The sequence below is a fragment of the Cotesia typhae genome, unplaced genomic scaffold, assembly GCF_013202065.1.
Source record: "Cotesia typhae breed Kobodo isofemale line unplaced genomic scaffold, CoteBio_Ctyphae scaffold_152, whole genome shotgun sequence".
NCBI lineage: Eukaryota > Metazoa > Arthropoda > Insecta > Hymenoptera > Braconidae > Cotesia > Cotesia typhae.
In genome coordinates this window covers 1,105,798-1,132,246 of record NW_027423776.1, presented here as the reverse complement: position 1 = coordinate 1,132,246, position 26,449 = coordinate 1,105,798, and the positions used below count along the sequence as shown (strand labels likewise).

Below are 26,449 nucleotides of genomic sequence, written 5' to 3'. Positions count from 1 at the left end.
ACCCCGAGCAAACCGATCATTGCAATTATTTTTTCCGCGAACATAATGGCCACCCGTTTAAAAATGAACGGGCGTGCAATTTCTTTAGCGTATGGTTAATCAATTAAGAAAATTATTCCTTTTCTGGTTTATGATTATACAATTAATTATTTTTAATATTAATTCCCCTACAAATCGGATTATTGCAATTATTTTCCTTGCGGTCACTCGTTTAAAATTATATGGGCTGGCAATCGTTGGTTATTACGTATTATTATTATTTAAATAATTTTCTTTTATAGTTTTTAATTTATAATTATTTATTTCTAGTTATAATCGCCTTAGCCAGCTGATTATTGTTATTATTATTTTTAACAATATCAAAATCACCCGTGCGAATTTTAACGGGCACGTTATACTCTCGTTGCAACGCAAAGTCATTTTATTAAATCTTACGGGTAGTATTTTACTCCGTATTCTCTTCTTTTTCTATTTTTTTGTCTCGCATTTAAATGCTTTGCGGCTCCTTTTTAATACTCTTATCGCCATCTATCGTTCACCCGCGCAACTGTATTACCCACCGTTTTGGATGGTAAATGATTTGTCGGGATTTTGGGCTTCGGGAAAAAAAGCCTCACCCCAACTAACAGGTGGTGTTACCTGCAGAGCAATGTCTGGCATCACAAATAAATACATACCATACCATCTACCGTGTATATTTTGTGTATATAAGTATAATGTACACAAGTAGCGCTTCAAAACAATGCACAACTTGACCACTTTTACGCGGGAACGAAATTTAATTAATAGATAATTTATTGGTGTGATTAAATTAATTGTCATCTCGCATAGAAATACGCACACAAACACACACAACAAATATATCTATACATTAGGGTGTGCCAATATGTAACTTCCTTGATGGACCTTTTAAAATTGGAATTTTCAGTTCCGCTTTTGAAATCAGCTGTGTTTAGGGTGTTTAGGCCTTTCCTAAGATATTTTGGGTTAAGACGATAGATTTTATTTTCATAGAATTTTTTAGCAGGAGGTTTAATTGGGCACTTCCGGCGAAAATTTGAATTTTCAGCGCAAGTGCCCTAACTAAGCTCCAGTTAAAAAATTCTATGAAAATCAAATTTGTCGTCTTACCCTAAAATATCTTAGGAAAGGCCTAAACACAGCTGATTTCAAAAGCGGAACTAAAAATTCCAATTTTATAAGGTCCATCAAGGAAGTTACATATTGGCACACCCTACTATACATACATACAAGCTACCCTTAATCCTTAAATTATGCATTACATCTAGAGTCATTGACAGTGCTTCGCATCAAGTACACATTTAACACATGTAAATTTATGTGTGTAGGTGATAGATAATACAAAAATTACAGATATACAATTAGAGGTTAGAGATCATTAAATACATAATGAACAAATAAGCAACGCTCTTTTTTATGAATAAGCAATCAATTCTGTCTAAAGTTTCTGTCACAACAAAAATGGTTAAAAATGACAAATAATCAGTATCATGACCTTAATTTTTTGTTGTCATAGCCTATACCGGTATAATGATCGATAAACGTCAAGTGGTAATGCTTCTTTATGATGCTTTGATCTCAGTGCAATATCCTGGAATAGCCCAGGTTGACGTTCAAAATTTTAAATCTTGTTTTCTTAGTGAAAACAATATATTTTCATTACTACGATGGCTTTATATGAAAGGTTTGGATAAAATAAATCCAACAGATAAAACTTTGAATTTCTCTCAAGAAAATAAAGATTCCGCTGCAGATCTACTTGCAGTTGATGAACGTAAGTTTTTATATTTAATTCGTTTAAAAAATTAAGTATTATGACAATTAATAAGTTTTAATTTTTAGAATTCCTCATAAAATGGTATTCTCAATCAGGGATTTACACCAGTGAAAAAGCAATTCAGGTTTGTTGTGATTTCGTTAAAAATTAAACTATGTTTATATATTTATAAAAAGAAGACTTAATAATATATTCAAATTATTAGTAAATAATTGATAATTATTTTTCTTACAACAGGGTCAATGTCAAATAGATGCGTTCAATAATTTAACTGATTATATTATAAATGTAATATGTTCGAATACAAAAGTTCTACCTGAATTAATGGCTTGGAATGCTGTTGAAAAATATTTTGCTAACCAAATAAGTTTCACACCATTATCTTATAATCCAAAGAAATCAATTCCAGTCGGTCATTTCAAGTTGTATGTAGAGAACCTAAAAAAACGTGATAAAACTGAAAATACTATAGACAAAGAATCAATGAAACTGGTATCTATTATCTATTTTTTCTTTAGTTTAGATAAATACTAAATTTAAAAATATGTTTAAGGAATTGACTTCTTTCACATACGAAACTGAGTCCAGCAGTACCGTTGAAAATCAAAAGAAAAAAAACCAACCATTCGTTTTTAAAAAGTTTTGCAAAAATTTTGAAAATGATGGTATTAGTCCCAAAATTGTTGTAGAAAATAAAAAAACACATGATGCATCTGTTCGAAATACAGTTTTGAAGTTTTCGAGCTTGAGTAAGGTAATTTCTCGATTATTATTCAGAGTACAAAAATGATTTCTGTTTCAAGATTTTTGATGCTTGAATGCTGAATGAAATTGAAAACTTTAATACGTAAGATCACAGAAAAATTTTCAATTGCAGCATTGATTGCATTGTTTACATGAAGTTATTTCAATAAACATGATTAGAAGATTTTGCTAATTTAAAATTCAAATCTTAATCGTTCACAACATAATTGTTAATTAATTTTTAAATTAAATGAAAAAAAAATTTTTTTCTCATATTGACTTATCTAACTAACTTGAACTGATCTTTATTTTCTATTATGTTAGTTGACAATAATAAAATTCTTCAGAAGTTCAACTTTATCTATGTGAATGATTAAAAAATTTAACTTTTAAATCGTCAAGTCGTCGAATAAAGTGATAATCAATTGAAATTTTTTTTTTTTCTTTAGGTCATGTGTGCTAAAACAGAATTACGATCCAGTCTAGATTCAGCTCATGTGAAAATTGAGAATAGTTCATTTTATTCCGTTTCTGAAAACATCGTGATTCAGCTTAATGATCTTGCTAAAGCACGTAATCCTAAATAATTTAATCTAAACTATTATTGAGCTTAATTATTTGTAATTATTTTATGAGAATGAGGAAATAAAAAAATTGTATTGTTTTGAATTCATTTATAATACGTAGAAATACATTATTTTATTCCTACGATCTTGGGCGTTCTTTTTTTTCCTTGTACAATGCAAGTAATGATACATTTGCAACTTTAATCACTTTGAAACGAACACCAGGAATGTCACCAACGGCATGACCTTTACGTCCAAATCCAGCAACTAATACTTCGTCATTTTCCTCAATATTGTTCAGACAACCGTCACGAGGTACAAAAGCTGTTATCTTCTTGCCGTTTTTAATAAGCTGTACTCTGACACATTTACGAATAGCAGAGTTAGGTTGCTTGGCTTCAACTCCTCTGCAAAATACAATACATTTTATTAATTTTATAATTGATATTGTCCATTAAATTTGTAAATGGACAAGAATCAATCAAATAGCGATATTTTTGATAAAAGTAAAAAAGATAAATAGAAAATTAGAAAATGTCTATTTAGACACTGACGAAATGCAAACTTGTTCAATTTTAAAATAATTTATTCATATTTTTTTTAAGAATTATTCTGCATTTTCTAGGATGTTGATAGCTTAGGCAAGAATTATAATTATTATTTAAAAAAAAAAACTTACACTTTTTCCAAAACAATCCCTTTAGCATGAGAAGCCCCTCCAAAAGGATTAGCTTTCCAGCGTGTTCCCAAATGAGCTTTTTTGTAGTCTTTATCATTCCAGCGTTGTTCACGTCGGTGATTCACGTGTTTTCTCGCAGTGCGAAGACCTCGTGGCTTACCTTCGATGATAAAAAAAAATAAATAAGTATATATATATATATATATATATATATATATATATATGCAAATATGTATATCTCTCGATAAAAAATCAACCAAAAGCGAAATAAAATCTAATTATCAGAAAACACAAGTTTAAGCAACTGTAACAATAGAATAGTCATAGATAAATTAAGGTTAGTCTTACTTAAACCATTCAAATAATAGAAAATGAAGAATTTTAAGAAATATTAGTTAATGATAGAATCGTATTAAATGATTGTCCTTTTTTGTTAACAAAATTTTTACAAAAACTTTGGTAAATAGAATGTTTAATTGTAAATTATGTATTAAAGATTACGGCCTCACCCATGTTAACTACGGTAGAGCCTGGTTGTAAAAGAATCAGGTCGGAGAAAAATTAAATGTAGTATAGTTCAGTGTGGCCAGATCGTGCGATTTTTTTACCCCCACTTTGTACCGCTTTCAATGTAGTCAGATGAGTGTCCTACAAAGTGGGGGTAAGAAAAGAGCACGTTCTGGGCATACTGGTATAGTTCAGTTAGCTTTATTTGTCGACGCTGCACTTAGCGGAAGTGCTTGAGTAAATTTAGTTTAACAGCGTTGTGTCTCTACCTAGCGTAGAGAAAATTAATTCGAATGAAGACTATATCGACTGTATATCTACAATGCGCGTGTGGACTGTTATGTCGTAATAACTATAATGCTTTGGGTTGCATCTGGCAGGTGACACTACTTGTCAGATAAAACAGAATTTGAATATGTTAATTAGTTACATTTATAATTTAAATTTATATTTATATTTTATATAGATTTAGAATTTCTATTTGATTTAATTGCTGAGTTTGGTCGTTGAGTGCACACGTGTCTTCGAAAGAGAAACTTTAATCTCAAGAAAATAATACAAAGGAATATAGTATTAGGCTCTGAAAAACCATAAAATCTTCGAGTAAACACAGAACATGTCCTTGCCACATTGACAACTTCAAGTCCTTAAAAGAAAAGCCATAAAAGACACGTGTGGAAAGTCAACGGTCTCTTGTTCTCTAAAAAACAAGGCACTTCAACTGAATTTAACAACAAATAAATAAATAATAACTTATTTATCCACTTTATTTTAAGTAACTAAATAACATAAGTAATGAGTATTTAGACGCGACAACATGTGTATATATGTATGGATTTAATGTTACAATGGTTTTAGACAAATTTAATTACATATTAGAATAATTGAAAAGTAAATGGTATTAAATTGAATTTAGAAATGATTAGCAAATATTTAAGTAAAATCCGCATCTGATATAATTTATTGAGCAGATAATACTTTAAAATTATAACACGTTAATTGATTCTAATGAATATATGTTAATTAAATTATAAATAATAGATAAGGATGATCATTGTTAATAACGATCTGATATTATGTTACCATTACTGTCTGTACCTCGACCAGGTATTCTGCGGTTTCCCTAGGTCGCTGTGCTGAATTTAAAGCCAGGTAAATACAGGTACATGAATATGTAAGCCGGCCGCAGCCGCAAATAATAAGTGTTATATAAAAGTAAGTTTATATAAGTACATGTAAGATAGTATATTACGCACTATGTATAAGAGTAGTTCTAGCAATAGTATAAGTGTATACGTGTAACCATAGTGGGGGAAAGTGAAGCTGAGGAGTCAGAGTTGAGACTTTGTGACTTCACTTCTCGGATAGAACTCTATAGCCATGAAAGTGATGACTTAAACAACAACTGATAACATAGGTTCCGATGACTTGAATTCCTATAGCCCAGATTCCGATAGCCAAGATTTTCGATTGGATATAATTCCGATAACCAAGAATCCCGATGAAATAGAAACAGTTAACCTAAATTCCGATTACCAAGATTTCGATACCCAAGATTTTTGATAGGGTATAATCCCATTAACCCAGGATCCCGATGGAGTAAAATTCCCAATGCAACTGCGAAAAAATTTTTATTCAGATAGGTGGCGCTATTTGATTGCAGCTGTTATGCCTCCATCTAGTTGCGAATTGTTTTATTGACTCGAGCGTTACCTACCGTCGTTTTTTCGCCCGAGAGTATTAAAATACTCGGTTCCAGTGCGGGAAAAGGAAATTTGAATTTAAATTAATTATACTGAACGACTTGTTATTTGGTTATTAAATCGTGTAAAATGTACTTATTTCATTTATTGACTAAACATTTAAATATAAGATTATGATTTGAATTACAGAGGGTAGATTATACAGTTCTGGGCTCTCAAGGAGAAGTGAGTTACAAAAATATCGGCTCGAAACCTCCGACCTCACGTCTCCCCTCTGTACGTCACACATATATACTCAAACTATTACAATTCGTACTTCGCTTGACGCTTACACTAATACATACAACTAAACTTATCTCGAAATACACTTATACTTATTGCTTTTTACATGTATATCTACAATATAAGAAACTGAAAATATATATATATATATATATATATATATATATATATATATATATATATATATATATATATATATATATATATATATATATATATATATATATTAGGTAGGGGTTGTCTTATTACACCAAGTTTCTTATACCTTAAGTTTCTATTTTATTAATTAACTTAGATTACTATCATCATATCTACTTTAAATATCGTTAATATCAACACTAATTATTATTATTGTTACTACAATTATTCGTATGTTTGTATTTTGTAATTACTATTATTGTTAACATTATAATACTATTATACTAACTTATTATTATTATTATTATTATTATTATTAAGTTAATTTTGAATACTATCATTTACTTATCAACAGTGATCTTATTATAATAACATAATTATTCATTAATTAATTTCTATTGTTGCGGCTGTGGTCTGACTTGTGCATGGTGTATCGCATTTGCCCTGCTCCTCACCCCTTTCTCTCAGGCTCTTGGAACAGTGACACGGGGAAACCACAGAGAAAACCCATTTCGATACATATATAATAAAATGAGTCGATTATAAAAATATATTACTTATTATAGAAATACAATTTCCAATTTACGATGAATATTTAAAAGTTATTTTAATATTTCCTTAATTATTCATGTAACAACCGTGCCATTGTTATTTGAATTTTATAATTTTAAGTTTTCTTATTTTGTATTTATATTTTATTGCTTTTGGGAAATGTTGTTGTAGGATATCTAAATGGTTAAGGGAACCCCTTGAAAGGTTCAACATGTGTTTTCTTTTTATGTGTTTCCACAAAGGTCTAATTGTTAGGCGACACGTGTGGGTCATATTCGAGTGTATATTTTTTCGTTACGAAGAGGTTTACAAGGATTTATTTATTTATTGTTTACTCCAAAAGAGTGTTACCCAAAATTTATGAGCCATAAAGATTTCTTTTTGGACGTTGATTTAACCGGATGTTGTATTTGTTTTTAACAATTATAGTTTTACATATTATCGGACAATTTAAATTCGCGCCTCCTGATTGCAGCGTCATCTTACGGATTCCGCTGATGACATTACAAATGAAAAAAAAAAAAAAAAATGGTAATTTTTCATGATACTGAAGTTGGCAGACATCTAGCAATTTTTAAGATTTTTACAATAATTAAAATCATTGTGAAAAAAATTTAGCAAAAAAACTCACATGTAGAAATTTAAAAAAATGAAAAGTGAAAGTTTTTTAAAATATTTTTTTCATTGTAGTTAATTTTTTATAAAATTTTTGAAATTGTCAGACGTCCGCTGATTTCAGTATCATAATTTTTCATTTTTTCATCACTACTCGTACATACTGTTAATTACTCAACAACCACTAGTGCTAAATATAAAAATTCTATTACGTATGTTATTTTTATACATGATAAGCTAATTTATACAATTGAAGATAATAAAAAGCGTGTAAAAAAATATAGTTATTAAATAAATAAATAAACAAATAATAAATATTAATTTCATTCTAAGTTCTGTAAAAAATAAAGGAATAATTTATATTTTATTATTCATTAACTTATTTCCATAACTAATATAAAAATATTTATTTAATTTATAGATAAGAAAATTACTATAATATTTACAATAAAAACAGCATGTTTGTAAAACACTTCTACGAGCCGATATGAAGAGAAGAAGAAAGATAGGTTAAGGGTCCACGAAATGTAAACAATAGGTAAATATTTTATTATTTATTTGGATTCAAAGAAATAAGCACTCATTAATATTTAAATCAATGATAAACTGTGATACGAGGATTATCATTCACCCTGAAAATTTTCATTCGTTCAGGAGCTGTTAGATTTTAACCTAGATTCAGGTTCAGATTATGGATGAGAATTAAATTCTCAAAATTAATTAATGAAACGTGCATTAAATTTTTAATCTCGGAGAAAATACAAAGATAATATACCATTGAAAGAGTGTTTACTTGCATTAGTTGAATGTTAATGTTTATGAAAAATTTTAAAATAAAAATATATCTGGATTATTTTATCATGCATTACCTAATACGGTAATTAAATGATACTATTAGTTGCTATTAATTATAATAGTGGATATAAATATAAAATGTATGCACATATATAAATGTTATCAATTCAATCAATTAAAAATATTTAACTGGATGAACTTTTGCTTTTACATGTTTTTTTTATGCCGATATATTTCTGTTTTATTTTATTTTTTTGATTTAAAAAAAAAGTCCAATAAACATTTGTAGCGGAGTTCATCAGTAATTATACTGACGTATCAAAAACAATAAGCACTTATTGGGTTTGTCAGCGGTGGGTTCTTTATAAGTTTAGTTTTAAAAAAAGTTAGTTCAGACTAATTAGTATTTAAGTAAATGTAATTGTTAAATTTAACTGACTTGAGAAAAAATGATAAAAAATTAAAACGTACGAATTATTATAAAATGAATTGTATGGGATGCGTAACCACTGCTATCGAAGCTAGAACCTTAAGAACTAGATACCTGAACAAGTGAAAAAAGCATGACCGCAAAAGTGAGCTTTTATCCGTAAGCTCCACTGAACCCTGATAAAACAAAAGGATTCAAAAGAATTAGAAATAACTTGATTTTTAATCATTTTTAATGATATTTAATCCTTCCAATTCTTTCTCTTATGGGCGTTTAACACGGAGAAATTCTTTTTAATTCTCTTTTTTAATCAGAGAAGCTCATCCAGTGACCTATGGAGGGTAGAGGTACCTCTACCCTCCATATAGTGATCGCAAGTAACCAAATACTTGTTTTAAGAGCCGATCCCATCTTTTTCTCGCGTCGCACTCACGGCGAGAAACGGTACTATCCTTGTTGCACTCGTGATGATAAAGCTAATTGCAGTTTTATGTTTTTCTTTTAAACAAATGAGAATTTCTAAAAAAAACGCTTTGCTATAAAATAGATATTTAAAAAATTTAATTCGTAGTAGAGCGTTTTTATAAAATTCTTCTTTGTCGAGGAGAACAATAAAAAGCTGCAATCATAGGGACCGCTCTTAACTAAATAAAAAAGTAAGTCCTACGAGTTCCAGATTTTACTTATTTTAATGAGATACATTCAATAAAGATAAATAAATTTTTATAATTGAAAAATATAAATATCTTAAATCACATATTGATGTTATTCAGATATTTTATTTATTTTCAGCATCAAAAAAATTTAATTTTGTTTATTTTAAAAAGTGGATCCTTGTCAATAATTTAATTTTTCAGTTGTGTAGATTTTGCACAAACAATGATGTGAGAATCATCAGTTTGCTGGATTATTAATTTATGGGTCATGGACATCTCATGGTCATTCAGTAACTTTTTTAATAAATCAAGTGAAATCAAATTAACTGTTCATAATGAAAAATATGTGTTCAAAGTAACGTATCGATATTATTAAAAATTTTAACAATTCAAAGTATCTCAAAAATTTTTGAAATGTTACATTTTTTTACAATTTTGTAAATAAAATTTTCGAAATTCGCTCGAATACTAGATAAAAGTTGAAAAATAAAATATAAATAATTTTTAATAGATCAATTGTTCTTCTTATTTGACTTAGTTATAAATAATTCAATTATAATTGATTTTGACTAATTATCATGCAAAATTTAATAAATTGATTTGGAGGAAATGTTTTATTTACAGGCGTATAGTTAGGACTCTAGCTAATATATTAATCATTACAAATTAGACGTACTTAATACTTGAAAATTTATATTTTGATTATTTTCCTAAAAGTGGTCAGTAACAATATGATTTTAGTTAATTTTAAATCTGGTAAATATATTTATAAAAAAAATAACCACGTGGTAACTATAACCTACAAAGCGTATCATTTAATCAAAAGTAAAAAAAATAATTTATAATAAAAAAAAAAAACACGTAGCACTTTAATCATAATAAGTAAAACTTTTTTACATTAAGTATTTAAATTTGAGAAAATATACCTTTATTGATATTTTACGTTTTAATTATTATCTAGCTATCAAACGATTTCTAAGAATTTTGTTCAAGGTTTCTAATTAGTAACTTTTCCTCCTGGTACTAATAGTTAAGTTAGTGTTTAATGATTTTGACTACTTATTATTTGAAATAACGTAGTTTTACAACTTATTATAATTGGAGATTTCTAATTTTTTTTCAATCTAAAAATATTTATAATTTAAAAATCATAATAAAAAGTATATCAGAGTTAAAAATAAAATCATACGTGTATGTTATTGAAAAAATTTCAAAAAAGTAAGTTATTGTTTGAAAAGCTATAATAAATTATAATGTTCTCGTATTATTTTCAGCACAACACTTTAGAAGCAATATTACAAAGAGGCGAAAAATTGGATGATTTGGTTAAAAAATCAGAACATCTGAGCATTCAGTCCAAAACTTTTTTTCTAGTAGCGATCGAATAGCTTTCAGTTATTCGATTTACTAATAGTTTATTTAGATGCACTGAACTTTTTATAAACAGTAGATAATTCTTTATTTTTTATGATCATGAGGTATTAGTAAAAAAAATTATTTTGATAGTATACACTGAATTGATTGGTGTTGAATATGAAATAATGTTGAGAATAAATAATTGTTTTATTGTTATTATAAAGATCTATTATTTATATATTTAAGTATGTTTATAAATTGAAAAACATTTTTGTAGGTGGCAATTTTATCTTATTTATAATTTTTTTAAGACATGCTTTACATCATAATGACTAACTTAAAATGTAAGATTATAGAGAGGTGAATTTAATGAAAAAAAAATATTTATTCTCTCGAATGATTTAATGAATTTTACAATGAATTACGTTGATCACCGTTTTTTTTATTGAACGAAGCTTTAAGAAGATCCATATCTTCACCAACATATACCTACTAAGATTTAAATGAATTAAAAATATTGTTTTATAAGTTCCTCTATTTTTTCTCAATTGCATAAGATATAATCAAAGAACTCCGTTGAAAAGGAGAACAAAATATTGTATATAAATAATTACGAACATTTTTATCTGAATTTAAAATATGAAATTTAAAAAAGACATCAAATTCCATTTAGGCTGTCGAATGATATTTATTATTATTATTATTATTATTATTATTATTATTATTATTATTATTATTATTATTATTATTATTATTATTAATGATAATGATGATGATGATGATTTTGTTGTTGTTGCTGTTATTGTTGTGTTGTCTCTTTGAATCGAATTCAAATAGGCCGCGCATAATTTATGAGAACTATGCGCATTGATACTGCGCATGCGCAATAACATTTAATTAAGATTTATAAAAAAAAGTTAATTATTTAATTACAGGATAATGAAAGCCGAACAGTTGTTTATTTTGAACGAACAGTTATTGAATAGTTCTAAACTATTAGAAAAAAAAAAACATCAAAATATCTATAGTTCGTGCCAAATTGAGGGTCAATTTTTTGATAATTAAAAAAAAAATATTTTTGATAGAACAATGAAGAACAGTTAACGAACAGTTGATAGAGCCAAAAAAAAGTGCAAAAAATTAATTTCCCCCCGCCAATTTAAGAGAGCCAATGAGAATCATTCTCAGTGCCAATATATTCTGTTGTTTGTTAGTTTTTATTAGAACTATTTATGTGTCCTCGGTTTTTAAAGGTTATGTAACTAATAATTAAATAAAAATTTTTATTAATATTCGTAGATCAATAACTTGTCTCATTTTAGACGTTATAAAAAAAATTGTCGTCATGAATCCTTCTGAACCAACATGTACTGAAGTTTTGAGGTAATATAAATATTGTATCAACGAAGGAAAATTACAATTAGCATATAATGTCTAAACTTTTGCTGGTAAAAGTTGTTAGAAACTACCTTGCTTATAGAATTATAATATTCGATTAAGTATTGAACAATTATTGAAAAATACCAAATCATAATTTGGTCGGTGATTTGTAGCTGAGAGTTATTTCTAATAACTATTCCATTCATTTCAGTTCCAAGATGAAGGATGTTATCGATGTATTAGCTATGCAGCGAGAAAAAAGAAATATACTACAAAAAAGTATTACTATTGATTTCACGATATCAAGTGATAGCTTTACGATATCACGATTTATATTTGAATGTGGTAATTATGACAATTTCGCTTTATTGATTCTATAAATTTTAAATTTTTCATTTTGATTTCGCTCACCATAGTTATAACTATGTACTGATAAAAGTAAGTTAGTATACTAATAAAAGAAAAAAATTTTAAGCCTTATTCACACAAGCTCATTACTTCTGATTACAGCATCAAATTGAATTTCACAGAAAACGATTTAAAAGTGTATTTGTTTGCGATTGAATCGCATTTAACCTATTGGTTTTGGTGAAAACCATTTTATAGCAAGTTTAATTTACTTTTATTTTTTTTACTTGGGTGATAAACTATTATTAAAGCATTCATCTACAATAAATAAACTCATAACATATTTACATTAGGACTCCTAAAAATTTGAAGTGAAACGAGAGTGAAGAAAAGCTATCTTCTTTATCTTTATTTGTTTACCTTTTCACGATTAAGGAAAAATAAGAATGGCTTCACCTCACTTTCTTTTCACTTGAATTTATAGGAATCATGAATTGTAGTCTGATATCATTGTTGTGATTTATTACACTCAAAATATACATTGTCATATACATATATAATTTTAAGTTAAGAGGTACTTTCGATTTCCGCGGTAAAAAAAAATTAGGAAAATGGTTCACACTACAGGCCATCCCTGCAACTTCCCTCTAATTTCATACCTAAACGCTTAAAACTGCACTGATGACGTTTTTGAGCTCTTCGAGCTCAAAAATATAATCTATGTGTTATTTTGAGCTCTCCGAGCTCAAAGGGTTAGTTGTTCTCTGCTTTCAAGCAGTGCTGTACAATTGGCCGACTAAATCAGACATAAAGTTTAGCTAGGTTAATTAGTTCATTAGCCAACTGATTAATTCAAATTAACCGGTTAAACTACTTACCTAATTAACCGGTTAAATGATCAATTTCCATTTATAAAATATAAATTACTATTAAGTCATATATTTTCAACATATTTACAATGGCTATTAAGCTTTTATAAAACTAATTACTAATATTTTTTTGCTATGTTCTTATTATGATACAAAAATGTTAATAAATTTGTTGAATTTAAAGTTAAACAACTCCTCTTTGCTGTGATGACGTTCCCTGCCGTTAAAAAAACACGTTCAGATGAAGTACACATATTAGTGGGCTTTGGAATTTTTTACACTACAATTAATTCGAATATCCTTACTACACTACCATTACCATATATATTTGAATCGTTGATTTGAGAAACCCCATAAGTCACATATTTTTTTAGAAATCGAGTTCATTGTATTTTTCGCTTCTTTGAATTTCCCCTTACGTATACCAGCACCAAAAAATATTAAATTCGTATTTAAGACCTAACCAATCGGTCGATGCAAATCTCGTTCCGTTGAGAAACCCCATAAGTCGGTGACTTATGGAGTTTTTTGAAGAAACATTCAATTTAAAAATTTCAAAAATAAGATTCTTTTCGTTTTTTTACCAAAAAAACTTTTTCTGAGTAGAAAAAATTTAGTTTAATACAAAATACTTGAATTTTAATCATTTCTGTCGTATTAGTTTGATAAAGTTACATTAAATTATTGTTTTATTATTTAATGTGATTTTACTGACTTTAATTTTAAAACAATTGATTATCAGATAATAAAAAACTAACTTTACTGTTTGTTACGTTCTCGTAAATTTCCAATTTGTTTAAAATTTTATAAATTTATTTTACAAATTAATAAATAATTATTTAAATCATTTAATTATTATCCGAGGTATTTCGTAACGGTAATACCTCGAGATAACAGATTTCTAGAACGTCAACGCAGCCCAGTAGACTAAACAGTCTACGTTGTGGGATTTGGACTGCGTTGATGTTCTCATAGGGTAACCTGAGATGCAACGTTGCTAAAAATCATTATAAAACTCATTGTAATTATTATTGTAATACTCATTCTGTCTTCAGACTTCATCTGGAGCAGTCAGTCCGAGGACTTAGCAGAGGAGCAATCTCTGCTGGTCCGAGGCTGAGCCTGCTAATCCTTTATTAATAAATACTTATTTAATTGTCAATCAATTAAAATGGGTACTTATTAAAACCTTCACCCAGGGTTGAGAGCGCTTATCAGCGTTCCACCCTGGTTCCTTTACCTAGAGCGCTAGCCAGCGTTCGGGTATTCTATCCAAAAATATCCTAACTTTTACCCCCAGGGTGAGTGCGTTTATTAGCTGTTCTCACCCTGGTGAAATCGCCCAGCGCGCTAGCCAGCGTTCAGGCACTCTATCCATTACCTACCTGTAGGCAGGTAAATTAAAAAGTTAAAATATTAAAATATATATTTTATAAATTAAAAATAAAATTATTATATTATAAGATAAAGTACTTCGCGGAGGAATCAGTGACATGACCCACCTGAAGTCTATCGACTTCCTAACGAGGTCAAAATCTGGACTTAAATAAATTATTTAAATTTAAAATAATTATCCCCAAAATTTGGGAACGTAACACTGGTAAATATCTAAATTTTAATGTGTTTGGCAATATTCGTTTAATGGATTAAAATTGAAAATTTGTTGTTTTCTTGTTGACTCTGATTTCACTAGTTCAAATTCTGAAATTAATGATTACCAAATAATAAGACATTATATTTACTGTTAAACACTGATTTTAATAATTTTCGCAATTTTAGTTTTATAAAGTTAGGTTGAGATAAGTTAAAATGTTGTTTTATTGATGACTCAGTTCGTACTTTATTTTATAAATATAGTAAATGATTGACGGAGAAAAATTGATAAATTAATGATTTTATCACTATTCTGTTCGTTTTGGCGAGAAACCCCATAAGTCAATCAACTTCAAAACATTATTATTAATTGTAGTAATTAACAATTAAATTTTATCATGGTCGAATCTTTTTAAGGGATACTATCCCAGTGAACTCTTTTACATAAAACTGACGTCAGAATGACGTCATGCTATGTCACGATTTACGTAAGATATAAGTCATATATGAGTCATTTTTTCATATCTGTTGACAGAACAGTTTTGCGTAATATATATGACTTAACTGCGACGCAAGTGTGACGCTTGCGTGACATTTATGACATAACTATGACATCATTGTGACGTTCTTATGACATATAATTGATATCAGAATTAATACGCAGAAAAAAAATATTTTCTAGAAAAATAAAAAAAATTTAATTTTGCGTTTTTGAATTTGAACAATGAAATTGGAGACTGATTGTACGTTGAAAACTCGGGTCCTCTGGGTTCGAAGTCTTGAATGTTGCTTATTGATTATGAACTGGGTTCAATTTCATTTATATGAGTTGAAATCAAGAAAAAAACTAAGTTAATAAATTCCCATGAAATTTGTTGAGATTTCATGCAATTGTATACATTTTTTCTGAATTTTTATAATTTTTTATAAATTAATATCGCTCACACATCATAAGATTGGCACTACTGTCATTTTAACTTCATCCGATTTAACACCGAAAACCTTCTGTAATTAATTAATTCCTCCTAAAATTTAGAAAGTTCTTGAAATAAAAAATTTTTTTTAGCTTAAGTGAATTTTGTTTAAGCCATGAAATTTTCTGTTTAATTCAAAACAATAAAATTTTCTAAAATGATAAAGTTTACAACTCTATTATTAAAAAATCCAATCATGATAGTAAAAAATCTATTACGTATAAGAATTTTTAGAATCTGCATATTATAATAATTACTGAACTGTAAATTTTACTAAACGTTTTGGAATAATTACAATATGAAATGTATTTATTCATATCTGTTAGTAAATTTTACTAAAATATTGTAATTTTTACTATATTTTCGAGACTCGTTTTCTCCGTGTAGTCTCTCGCTTGTATTGTGTATTTTCCTTGTTTTCTTATGAAATATGATCCTTTATCAAAAAGTTGATGTGACGCTTTCATTATTGTCGCTTTTCGTTGCTATGGTCTCCACTTCGGCAACAGTTACCATGCCAACGGTTAAATAGTAATGAATAGAATATATAAAAATATTGATTGATTAAATTGTCGATGATAAACAATTTGATAAAAGCGCGTAAAGCGCGCTCGATTTTCTAGTAACATAAATAAGTCGTTCGTTTAAATATGTTAAAGTGACTCGTTTGAATAAGAATAAATTAAAATTCTAAAATTTATTTCCTGTCGTATTTCTTAATTATCGAGAACCTCTTAACTTAAAATGATGCATATAGCAAAATATTATTCTAAAAATTCCAGAATAATTTCAGTTCGATTTATTGCACGCCTCATAAGTGAAGCGTTGAAGTTGTCCTCTACTCTCAACATTTCAAAAAAAGCAGTTTTCTCGAAACTGAAATTGATTTTTTGTTATTTATATCGCACTTACAGGTTAATATGAGTACACTTATATCAACTCAAATAATTTATCAGGCACATAAAATATATTTCAATGACAATTTTTTTGTTTAACATAGTTAATTATAACATTAAACATAATCTTTTCTGGACGTCTGCGTATGGATGGGTGTATGTGGCAGGTAAATTAGTCGAAAAAATGATCGTACCGGAATAATTTTTTTTTTTTATTATCTAAAGTGACACACGACGGAATTTCTCAATTAATATAAGCGTTCAATTCACTGTCGTTAAATTATTATTTATAAAAGACTGATATATGACTGTGGATGTTTTTGTATATCCATCTATACATTTTATTATAGTATTTTTTTTCCTCACCTTAGAGTTATGGCGCCACTAAACTACGACAGAGTTTTCTGTTTTTTATTATTTTGATTTTTACATTTTATTTTAATTAATTTTTTTGTGAAAAATGAGACTATGAGGTGTGCACTTTTGGATTTTCCAAACTTGTTAATTTTATTACTTCTATTATATCTTACAGGTATTAAGCTAGATGCACATCCCTTAACTGTTGCTACTGCTTTAACATTGTTTCATCGATTTATGAGGGAAGTAACACCGCAAACCTATGACTTATACGTAAGTGAATTTTAATTGAATTCGACTAATATCTGATTTTAATTAAAAATCCAAACTGTTTATTAATATTTTTATGTTATTATTATTTATTATTTACTGTTTATTATTATTTTTACGACTTCGCGATAATGGACACTTTTATAGAACATTTAGTTCTGAGAAAATCATGTATTTGGACAAGATTATACCATAAAATGCCGCTGAGCTATAAGAATTAAAAAAAAATTAGGAAAATTGTTGACCCTGAAGGCCATTCCTGCAAATTTCCTCCAATTCCATACCTAAAGGTTTGAAATTGCACTTATGACGTTTTTGACTGTACATTAGACCAGACCCACCAACCGACATGTTTATCGACCCGCTGAATCCAAATTTCCATCATGAGCACTAATGCAATAGTTAAATTTTTATGAAATCTATTAATAATAGATTATTAATTGATACTAAAAATATCCACACTATTAATTTTAATATGAATGTCAGGTTGGGATGCAATCTATAAATGTGTAATTTTGCATCCGTAGATAGGGTTGAATACAATGAATGAGATTCTTTATCACGTGAAATCGAATCATCTGAAGTTGTTCAATGCAGAATGGAACTAAATACTATCTTAAACGATACTAACTTAAATTATTTTCTGATTATGTCTGATATATCATTTCTTGATATGACTGGGCATGATGATTATACATATATTAAGGTTTTTTGATCTATTCCCTGTAAGAAAATTTTTTTTATTTCATCTAGTAAAGATAAATATGGAAACATTTCGTCTTTGAGAGACATCGTTATCAAAATAAACTATAGTAACACCTTATTTAAAACTTATAACTTTGAATTGAAACAAAAATAAAATTTAGCATGAAAATCCATTATAAAAACATTCATATTAACTATGTTCTTAATCTTTTCTAGATCTTCATAGCCTAATAGTGATAAAAGTGAAATTTTTGAGTTTCTAAAGTCCAAGAAGGTATATTTTTTAATAATTTGATAATCGCAGGAAGCCGACAGATTTCACGTTTTTCTGATTTTTCTTGTATTAAATCCATATTTTGTTATTTTATTCATAATTAAAGTTTCCCATCCTCAATCAGTTTTTTAAAAATACTACCCGTTGGTAAAAAATTGAAATATATGTTATATTATAATAAATGAATTATAAATTCTAATTAATGTAGATTTCTTCAACTTCTTCGAAATATATGTAACCGATAAAAATATTCAAGTTATTCAATGTACAACAAAATATTACGAAATCTTATATTTTAGTTGATTGCGGCAACATGTTTGTACCTTGCTGGAAAAATAAAAGATGATGCATTAAAAATACGAGATGTCATGAACGTGACATCAAACACTCTCCATAGAGGATCTCCACCTTTAGAACTTGGCGATCAATATTGGAGTCTACGTGATGCAATAATTCAAGCTGAACTCTTAATTATAAGAACGTTAAAATTTCAAGTAGTATTTACTCATCCACACAAGGTAAACTTCATATTAAGTAACGTTTGCTTATATTTGTCGTATTGTTTTCCTAATACAAAATTTTTTACACGCTTTTTATTAGTTTCACTTGTATGTTTGTATGTTTGTATGTTTGTTTGTAACCGACTTCTTTGGACGCGATTTTGACCCACTTTAAATGGCCAGATTTCGTTCAAACTTTGTAGATTTATCGAAAACCGATGACAATACACTAATTTGATAAAATTATTCCATTTTTCAATTTGCAAAATAAGATTTTTGTTAATTTATATAATTTTCATCTATAGTCGATAAGGCAGAAATTTTAATTTCCAACCATTATCTTTAGCCGATTTATCTAATATTAACAAATTTTCGAATACCAAAGAGAATTTTTAAGTCAACAAAGCATATAATAGTTTAAAAAATTAAAAAAAAAAAAGTTTTTATAAATAAACAAAACTAAAAAGTAGAAGATAAATAATAGTTTAAAAAAGGAAAAAACACGCTTTTTATAGAAAATCGAACTAAAAAAATAGAAACTAAGTTTTAATGAATTTAAATTAAGAATAGTGTTAAAAATTTCAATAAATATAAATTAACAATAGTGTGAATAAAAAAAAATTTATTTTATTTTAAAAAAAGCGTGGGGTGCATGGTGTCAATAGTTATAAATATTTTATTGGAAGATATGAGTAGAGTGCATTGAAATCATCAAAAATTCTCAAAATCTGTCGGTCCGAATCATTCAAAATAGTTTTCAAAATTTAAGTTCGGTCAAGCCCTTTCGAATGGCACCAAGCGCGATGAAATCGGTCAAGCCGTTCAAAAGCGGTTCACACACACACACACACACACACACACACACACACACACACGCGCGCGCGCGCACGCGGGGTTATTTATCATTTTAACCAGAGATTTCTAAATCTAGAATTTTTAACTGGCCCTACTTTCCCTAGATAATCATTCATAAAATTTTCATGAATGATTCTATGATTTTAAGTGATAAGTCTTAACATATTGTCAGAAATCAAGAAAAAAAACTTAAATTTACTCTAAATTAAACTTTAACCTTGAATAACTGTTGAAGGAGTGAATTTGTCGAAAAATGATAAGAAACCTTTTTTATAGAGCAATTAATTTTCTATAAAAATAAGTATCGCTCATCCGGCACTTTGCTTCTAGACCGAAATATAAAATTCCAAAGTTCAAAAATTTTTTTTCCAATGTTATTTCAATGGGAAATAGAAATCTGCGATGAGCGACCTCTAAATATTAATATTAAGAGCTCTTCTCTTTAAAAAGCATCTTTCTACACCTTCTCGAAGGTATAAATGGAATTGTTTCGAAAAAAAAAAAAATAGTCACTTTTTTTGAACCAGTCTAATATATATGTATATCAGATATAATGCGGTTTGTCACGACGATAGCGTCGCCAATTTACAACGGATCTTTACCAAACTCAACGTAATTATTCTACAGATAGATACCGAAGTCAAGTTCGTAGATGAGCTTAATCGGTCGAGTAATTTAGAAATGCCAGGATTTTAAAATTTTCAAAATCATAAAAATTGATATTTCTTCACTTTCTTACTCGTATAACTTTTGAATGGGATAACTTATCGAATTTCTGTAAATTTCATCTGAAAGCTCTTTAAATAAGCTTCAATTTGAGTACCATTATATATATATAGTCTCAAAATTATGGCCTATTCCGCTATGCTATATATGAAATTTGCTGTTGCATTGGTTTTACCAAACGTCATCCAAAACTTATCGTTGTGGTTTGAAAATTGTAATTTCTTTTGATTAATAAGAAATTATTATCATCATTGTCAATAAAATGAAATCTACTTCCATTTCGGCTGCCGAATGGTCTTTTTTATTAATTGTTTTTATAATTAATAATGTTTACGAGATTTATCCTATACGTCGCTATAATGAACTTTGATGAAAAAGAAAAACATGGCGCGCAACTGAAAATCGTGACGATTTTTTTTTACATTGCTATAAATTTCTCTCATACGTCGATAAAGAAGTTTCACTTAGAAAAAAAAAAGGTATCAACTATAAACCAACGCAATTTCGTAGAACAGAAGATTTCCTTCAAATACTCAGAATAACATCGATCTACTTCGAAAAAGATCGATAGCAGTTTTAACAATCTCCACTATGTGATATTTTTTTTTCCAAGTTTCATAAGTAAATATATTGGTTTCCCATTTTTTTGAAAAATTACATTTTCTTTTTATTCGAAATTTTACTATTTTCTCTATTAAAAATTACAACATTTTGAAAATTTCATGCTGATAGTTTGACTTTTAGTTGTTGACGACTTCCCTAATTTTCAAAGTATTGTTCTTCAGTATTTTTGAATAACATTCATTTAAAAGAATTCTTTGAGTTTAATATGATAATTTGATAAAATTTTTAAGGCTTAAAAAAATTCTCGTTATTTAATATATCACCTTAAAACAAAGAAATTGAATGTTTTTTTTTTTTTTTTTTTTTATTTTATATTCATGTTTACGTCACTCGAAGATATCTCTAATACATATTATTATTTTGAAAATTAACAAAATCTTGAACAACTTCTATAGAGATCGAAAAGTAAGTTTGAAATGTTCAGTCGATATTACAACTGCACCATACAGTATATAAATACTTGATATTCAGTAAAATTCAAAATTCTTTGAATCATTTATTAATGAACATTTTTTCAATTTTCATTTTATATAGTACCTCCTTCATTATTTGCGGTCCTTTCAAGCATGGTTTGGAGAAGATGAATGGTCCAAATATCCTGTGGCAAAAACAAGCTTAGCATTATTACAAGATTTTCATCATTCACCTGCAGTTTTGGATTACCCTCCAAATTGTATTGCCTTAGCGTGTATTAATTTGACGCTACAAATTTATGGAGTAGTAGTACCGTTGATGGATGAATGTGATCAACTTCCGTGGTTTAATGTGAGTATTGACTAGTTCATCTATAAATGAGGTAGATTGAAAATTAATTGAAAAAATGAAATTTTAGGTATTTTGCAAAGAGCTCACTAGAGAAAAACTATGGGAAATCATGGAAAAAGTTATGATAACTTATGATCCTGAACCTGAAACTCAAGATAACTGATTTATTATTATTGATAACGGAGTTATTATCCACCAAATAATGTGCATTTAGTTGAAAAATGATTTTACAATAAACCGAAAAATCGAACTTTATTTGCTGGATTTAAAATGTGTTAACTTTTTATTTTAATCTAAGAAATAAAGGAACACATACTTTAAGTTCTTATGGAAAGTATACGAAATCTCAAATTACTTGATATTTTAAATTATTATTATTAATGTGTTATTTTATTCAGATTAAATTAATTATAATTTTTTCTGAAAAAAATCAATTAATAGTATCGTTTGTTTATTTTATACCATTATTATTGTCATTCTAACCGTTAGCTATACAATAATATATTACACACCTAAGGAAGTAAAGTTAGAAATGTCTCAGATGTAATTGTCAGCCGAGGCGAAGCCGAGGTTGACAAACATGTGATCTGAGACATTTCTTATTTTACTGCCCTAGATATGTAATATATTATTTTTGCTCGATGAAGGCAGAAAGCGGCAACTTCGTTTAGTGCAGCGGGCCGAAAGTTGATGCTTTCTGCCCGTTGAGCAAAAAACATATTATAATTCTGTTACTAAGTATGAATAAGAATGACAAAAAAAAACTATTCAATTTACGAATAGTGTTTAATAAAATATAAACCATTATTTTCTTGAATTGTAGGTTTTAATTTTCTTAATAAGTTTTATAATAAATAGTATATTACACCCTTTGGAAAGGAAAATAAGAAAAGCCTCAGATCACATGTAATTGTTGACCGAGGCTTCGCCTCGGTCAACAATTACATGTGATCTGAGATATTTCTTACTTTACTTCCCTCGGTGTGTAATATACTATTTGTCCGACGAAGGCGGAAAGCGGCAACTTTGTTTAGCGCAGCGGGACGAAAGTTGCCACTTTCCGCCCGGAGGGCAAAAAACGGTATTTTCGCTATTCGTCTAAAACGATCTAGTTTTGGTTGGCTCTAGACATTGAAACTAGATTTTTAATGCAACTTATATGAAAAATGTAATGTGTGACGCGGGATGAAACACGATTTCAGACCGAGTGATGCACTAGATTGCTCGTACTGCCTCCTTCTGGACTGAGGTATGAGTTGTAGTCACGCGAGATCAATTTAAATTTATTGTCGTTTATTAATTTAGCTTTTGATCATGGAATTTGTTAGATTATGTTGAAGAAAAAGGTAAACTTTAGTTAGATGGACAGGTTTAAATGATAAAGAATAATTGACAAGAGCATGATTTTATTCGGTGGTTTCAACTGAAGCAAGTGCTCAGTTACGGCTCTCGGGGAGAAGTAAAGTTACAAAGTGTTGGCTCGAAGTCGGTGTTTCCCGACTTCACTTCCCCCTCTATGCTTCAAACCAATATACTTAGTCTATTACATCTTATACTTATTCTAACATGTATATTAATACTTACTAGAATTTAAATTTGCGCGCGCAAGCGCGCGCCTCATATTTGTTTGATATATTTATGTGTCGTTTATGTATATTATATTCACTTTCAACCAATCATAATGAGAATAGTTATTTTCAACCAATCATATCACGAATAAATTGGTTTCACATACATTTCATCTCTATTTTAATATTAAGATTCTGACTTATACACTAAATACTTATACTCGTCCATGTTTGTGCCTATATATATTTTGTTTGATACATACACAAATACATACTTGAGCTCACGAGTTCACAATTATATCTTAAATTCTTATGGCTTATGAATTAACAACAATATTAACTTTAGAACATTATTATTATTTATTATAATTAAATTGTTATAAAATTATGAATATACTTATGCAAAGTTTATCTACCATAATTACAAGTTAACTATTAATTCCCAAACGTTACTTGTTGGACTGATATGATTCAGATGTTCGAATTTAACATATGTATTGCAGATCAATTATCATTTCGTTTTTTAATTAATATGAGATATTGTCCCTTTGAATGAATATTAACTATTATTAAATATTATTAACAATAATAAATAGTATTATTGTTGGCTTGGTTCTATGGTCTTATTCTATTTTATAATTTCTTGCATGACTTTTTGAAAATGCTTAACGAAAATGTATATGTAACTAACAAACCCTTGAAGGACATTTAATACATGGCTTTTCTTTTATTAGTTTTCACAAAGGTTTAATTGTCGAAATTGTCGAGTAACACGAGCAAGCTTGTTTGAGTACTTTTTATAGTTCTGAGAAATGTTGATAAAGTTAATTTGTTCATTGTTTGTTTAAGGAGAATACTATACTTTAATTTATGGACTACAACAATTTTGTATGTAAAATAATATGTATTATTTATAATTTATCACAAGTTAAATTAAATCATTCAAATTATTATGGCTGTTATGTCGCAATAACTATAATGCTTTGGGTTGCATCTGGCAGGTGACACTACTTGTCAGATAAAACAGAATTTGAATATGTTAATTAGTTACATTTATAATTTAAATTTATATTTATATTTTATATAGATTTAGAATTTCTATTTGATTTAATTGCTGAGTTTGGTCGTTGAGTGCACACGTGTCTTCGAAAGAGAAACTTTAATCTCAAGAAAATAATACAAAGGAATATAGTATTAGGCTCTGAAAAACCATAAAATCTTCGAGTAAACACAGAACATGTCCTTGCCACATTGACAACTTCAAGTCCTTAAAAGAAAAGCCATAAAAGACACGTGTGGAAAGTCAACGGTCTCTTGTTCTCTAAAAACAAGGCACTTCAACTGAATTTAACAACAAATAAATAAATAATAACTTATTTATCCACTTTATTTTAAGTAACTAAATAACATAAGTAATGAGTATTTAGACGCGACAACATGTGTATATATGTATGGATTTAATGTTACAATGGTTTTAGACAAATTTAATTACATATTAGAATAATTGAAAAGTAAATGGTATTAAATTGAATTTAGAAATGATTAGCAAATATTTAAGTAAAATCCGCATCTGATATAATTTATTGAGCAGATAATACTTTAAAATTATAACACGTTAATTGATTCTAATGAATATATGTTAATTAAATTATAAATAATAGATAAGGATGATCATTGTTAATAACGATCTGATATTATGTTACCATTACTGTCTGTACCTCGACCAGGTATTCTGCGGTTTCCCTAGGTCGCTGTGCTGAATTTAAAGCCAGGTAAATACAGGTACATGAATATGTAAGCCGGCCGCAGCCGCAAATAATAAGTGTTATATAAAAGTAAGTTTATATAAGTACATGTAAGATAGTATATTACGCACTATGTATAAGAGTAGTTCTAGCAATAGTATAAGTGTATACGTGTAACCATAGTGGGGGAAAGTGAAGCTGAGGAGTCAGAGTTGAGACTTTGTGACTTCACTTCTCGGATAGAACTCTATAGCCATGAAAGTGATGACTTAAACAACAACTGATAACATAGGTTCCGATGACTTGAATTCCTATAGCCCAGATTCCGATAGCCAAGATTTTCGATTGGATATAATTCCGATAACCAAGAATCCCGATGAAATAGAAACAGTTAACCTAAATTCCGAACCGCTAAAAAGTTGACATGGAAGTGTAATATTGGAAAAAAACGATTAGGTGCTCCTAATTGCTCACTAATTGCTCAATCAAAATCCGCAATTGCTCACTTAATTAATTAATTATTTAATTAGTTATTAACAATTAAAAATACAAAAGTTATTTGTGCTATTTTTTCAATGAAGCAATTAACTTTTCTTAAATTTTTTAATTCTAATAAATTGCTCACAGGTTGCTCCTTCGATTTCAGACTTTTTTTTATGGGATACCTTTTGTTAATTCAAAATTAATTAAAAATAAATATCATTGCTCATACAGTCATTGCTGGATGACGTCACACAAGACTTCAGAATTATTTCTGCGCATGCGCATAACATTATAGGCGCGCAGATTTTTTAAATTTAAATTTGACAATTTCTCCTAAATTCATCCTACAAACAACAATGATATTATTAATAATAAGGATCGCGATGAAATCGGTTGAACCGTTTAAAAGTAATTAGAAGTTTACACACACACACACACACACACACACACACACACACACATAGTGACACCCTCGCGGGAATAGTCAGAAGTGCTTCCTAGGACTTCAAAACGTCGAGATCTGATGAAAATTCGATTTTTTCAAAATGGGGTAAATCCAATAACTTCCCGACTTTTGAAAATTTTCAATTTTCTTAGCGGGAAGTTTAAAACTTATGGCTATTTGAAAATGATAAAGCCATTTTTTTAAATTCATAACTTTTTTGGGTGAGACAAAAAAATTTGAAAAAATTCTCA

At 28.3% G+C, this 26,449-nt stretch overlaps 3 protein-coding genes and 1 long non-coding RNA gene across 6 annotated transcripts; 3 read left to right on the top strand and 1 right to left on the bottom strand.

Moving 5' to 3' along the window:
* The first annotated feature begins 997 nt into the window (after nucleotides 1-997).
* LOC141536041 (uncharacterized) lies at nucleotides 998-3,265 on the top strand. 2 transcript variants are annotated; one of them, XM_074256260.1, is made up of 6 exons: nucleotides 998-1,345; nucleotides 1,538-1,795; nucleotides 1,864-1,922; nucleotides 2,036-2,290; nucleotides 2,352-2,552; nucleotides 2,992-3,265. In XM_074256260.1, exons 2-6 carry the CDS (start codon nucleotides 1,552-1,554, stop codon nucleotides 3,127-3,129), a joined length of 897 nt encoding a protein of 298 aa, XP_074112361.1. In that variant the 5' UTR covers nucleotides 998-1,345; nucleotides 1,538-1,551; the 3' UTR covers nucleotides 3,130-3,265. The 2 variants fall into 2 exon arrangements, with proteins under 2 accessions (XP_074112361.1, XP_074112360.1); XM_074256259.1 differs by having other exon boundaries at nucleotides 998-1,388.
* Nucleotides 3,197-4,447, bottom strand: Rps23 (ribosomal protein S23). Its single transcript, XM_074256262.1, has 3 exons — nucleotides 4,297-4,447; nucleotides 3,788-3,947; nucleotides 3,197-3,515 (listed from the first exon to the last, which is right to left on the bottom strand). Exons 1-3 carry the CDS (start codon nucleotides 4,298-4,300, stop codon nucleotides 3,248-3,250), a joined length of 432 nt encoding a protein of 143 aa, XP_074112363.1. The 5' UTR covers nucleotides 4,301-4,447; the 3' UTR covers nucleotides 3,197-3,247.
* A 2,577-nt stretch (nucleotides 4,448-7,024) lies between these two features.
* Nucleotides 7,025-11,006, top strand: LOC141535969 (uncharacterized). The gene is made up of 3 exons (XR_012480666.1): nucleotides 7,025-8,122; nucleotides 9,667-9,820; nucleotides 10,740-11,006. It is a non-coding gene; the product is annotated as an uncharacterized LOC141535969 (long non-coding RNA).
* Nucleotides 11,007-11,875: 869 nt separating this feature from the next.
* On the top strand, nucleotides 11,876-22,212 carry Koko (cyclin Q). 2 transcript variants are annotated; one of them, XM_074256157.1, is made up of 7 exons: nucleotides 11,876-12,074; nucleotides 12,144-12,204; nucleotides 12,413-12,546; nucleotides 17,414-17,511; nucleotides 18,787-19,005; nucleotides 21,727-21,957; nucleotides 22,025-22,212. In XM_074256157.1, exons 1-7 carry the CDS (start codon nucleotides 11,993-11,995, stop codon nucleotides 22,118-22,120), a joined length of 921 nt encoding a protein of 306 aa, XP_074112258.1. In that variant the 5' UTR covers nucleotides 11,876-11,992; the 3' UTR covers nucleotides 22,121-22,212. The 2 variants fall into 2 exon arrangements, with proteins under 2 accessions (XP_074112258.1, XP_074112259.1); XM_074256158.1 differs by having other exon boundaries at nucleotides 11,884-12,030; nucleotides 12,121-12,204.
* The last annotated feature ends 4,237 nt before the right edge of the window (nucleotides 22,213-26,449 follow it).

What these genes read in the sequence shown, in the direction of transcription:
- LOC141536041 (XM_074256260.1), top strand. Translation starts at nt 1,552, where the DNA reads ATGATCGATAAACGTCAAGTGGTAATGCTTCTTTATGATGCTTTGATC. An exon ending in TCTACTTGCAGTTGATGAAC is followed by an intron (nt 1,796 to 1,863) that starts GTAAGTTTTTAT and finishes TTTAATTTTTAG; the next exon opens with AATTCCTCATAAAATGGTAT. An exon ending in AGTTTTCGAGCTTGAGTAAG is followed by an intron (nt 2,553 to 2,991) that starts GTAATTTCTCGA and finishes TTTTTTCTTTAG; the next exon opens with GTCATGTGTGCTAAAACAGA.
- Rps23 (XM_074256262.1), bottom strand. An exon ending in GGGATTGTTTTGGAAAAAGT is followed by an intron (nt 3,516 to 3,787) that starts GTAAGTTTTTTT and finishes TGTATTTTGCAG; the next exon opens with AGGAGTTGAAGCCAAGCAAC.
- Koko (XM_074256157.1), top strand. Translation starts at nt 11,993, where the DNA reads ATGAGAATCATTCTCAGTGCCAATATATTCTGTTGTTTGTTAGTTTTT. An exon ending in ACATGTACTGAAGTTTTGAG is followed by an intron (nt 12,205 to 12,412) that starts GTAATATAAATA and finishes CATTCATTTCAG; the next exon opens with TTCCAAGATGAAGGATGTTA. An exon ending in ATCAACTTCCGTGGTTTAAT is followed by an intron (nt 21,958 to 22,024) that starts GTGAGTATTGAC and finishes ATGAAATTTTAG; the next exon opens with GTATTTTGCAAAGAGCTCAC.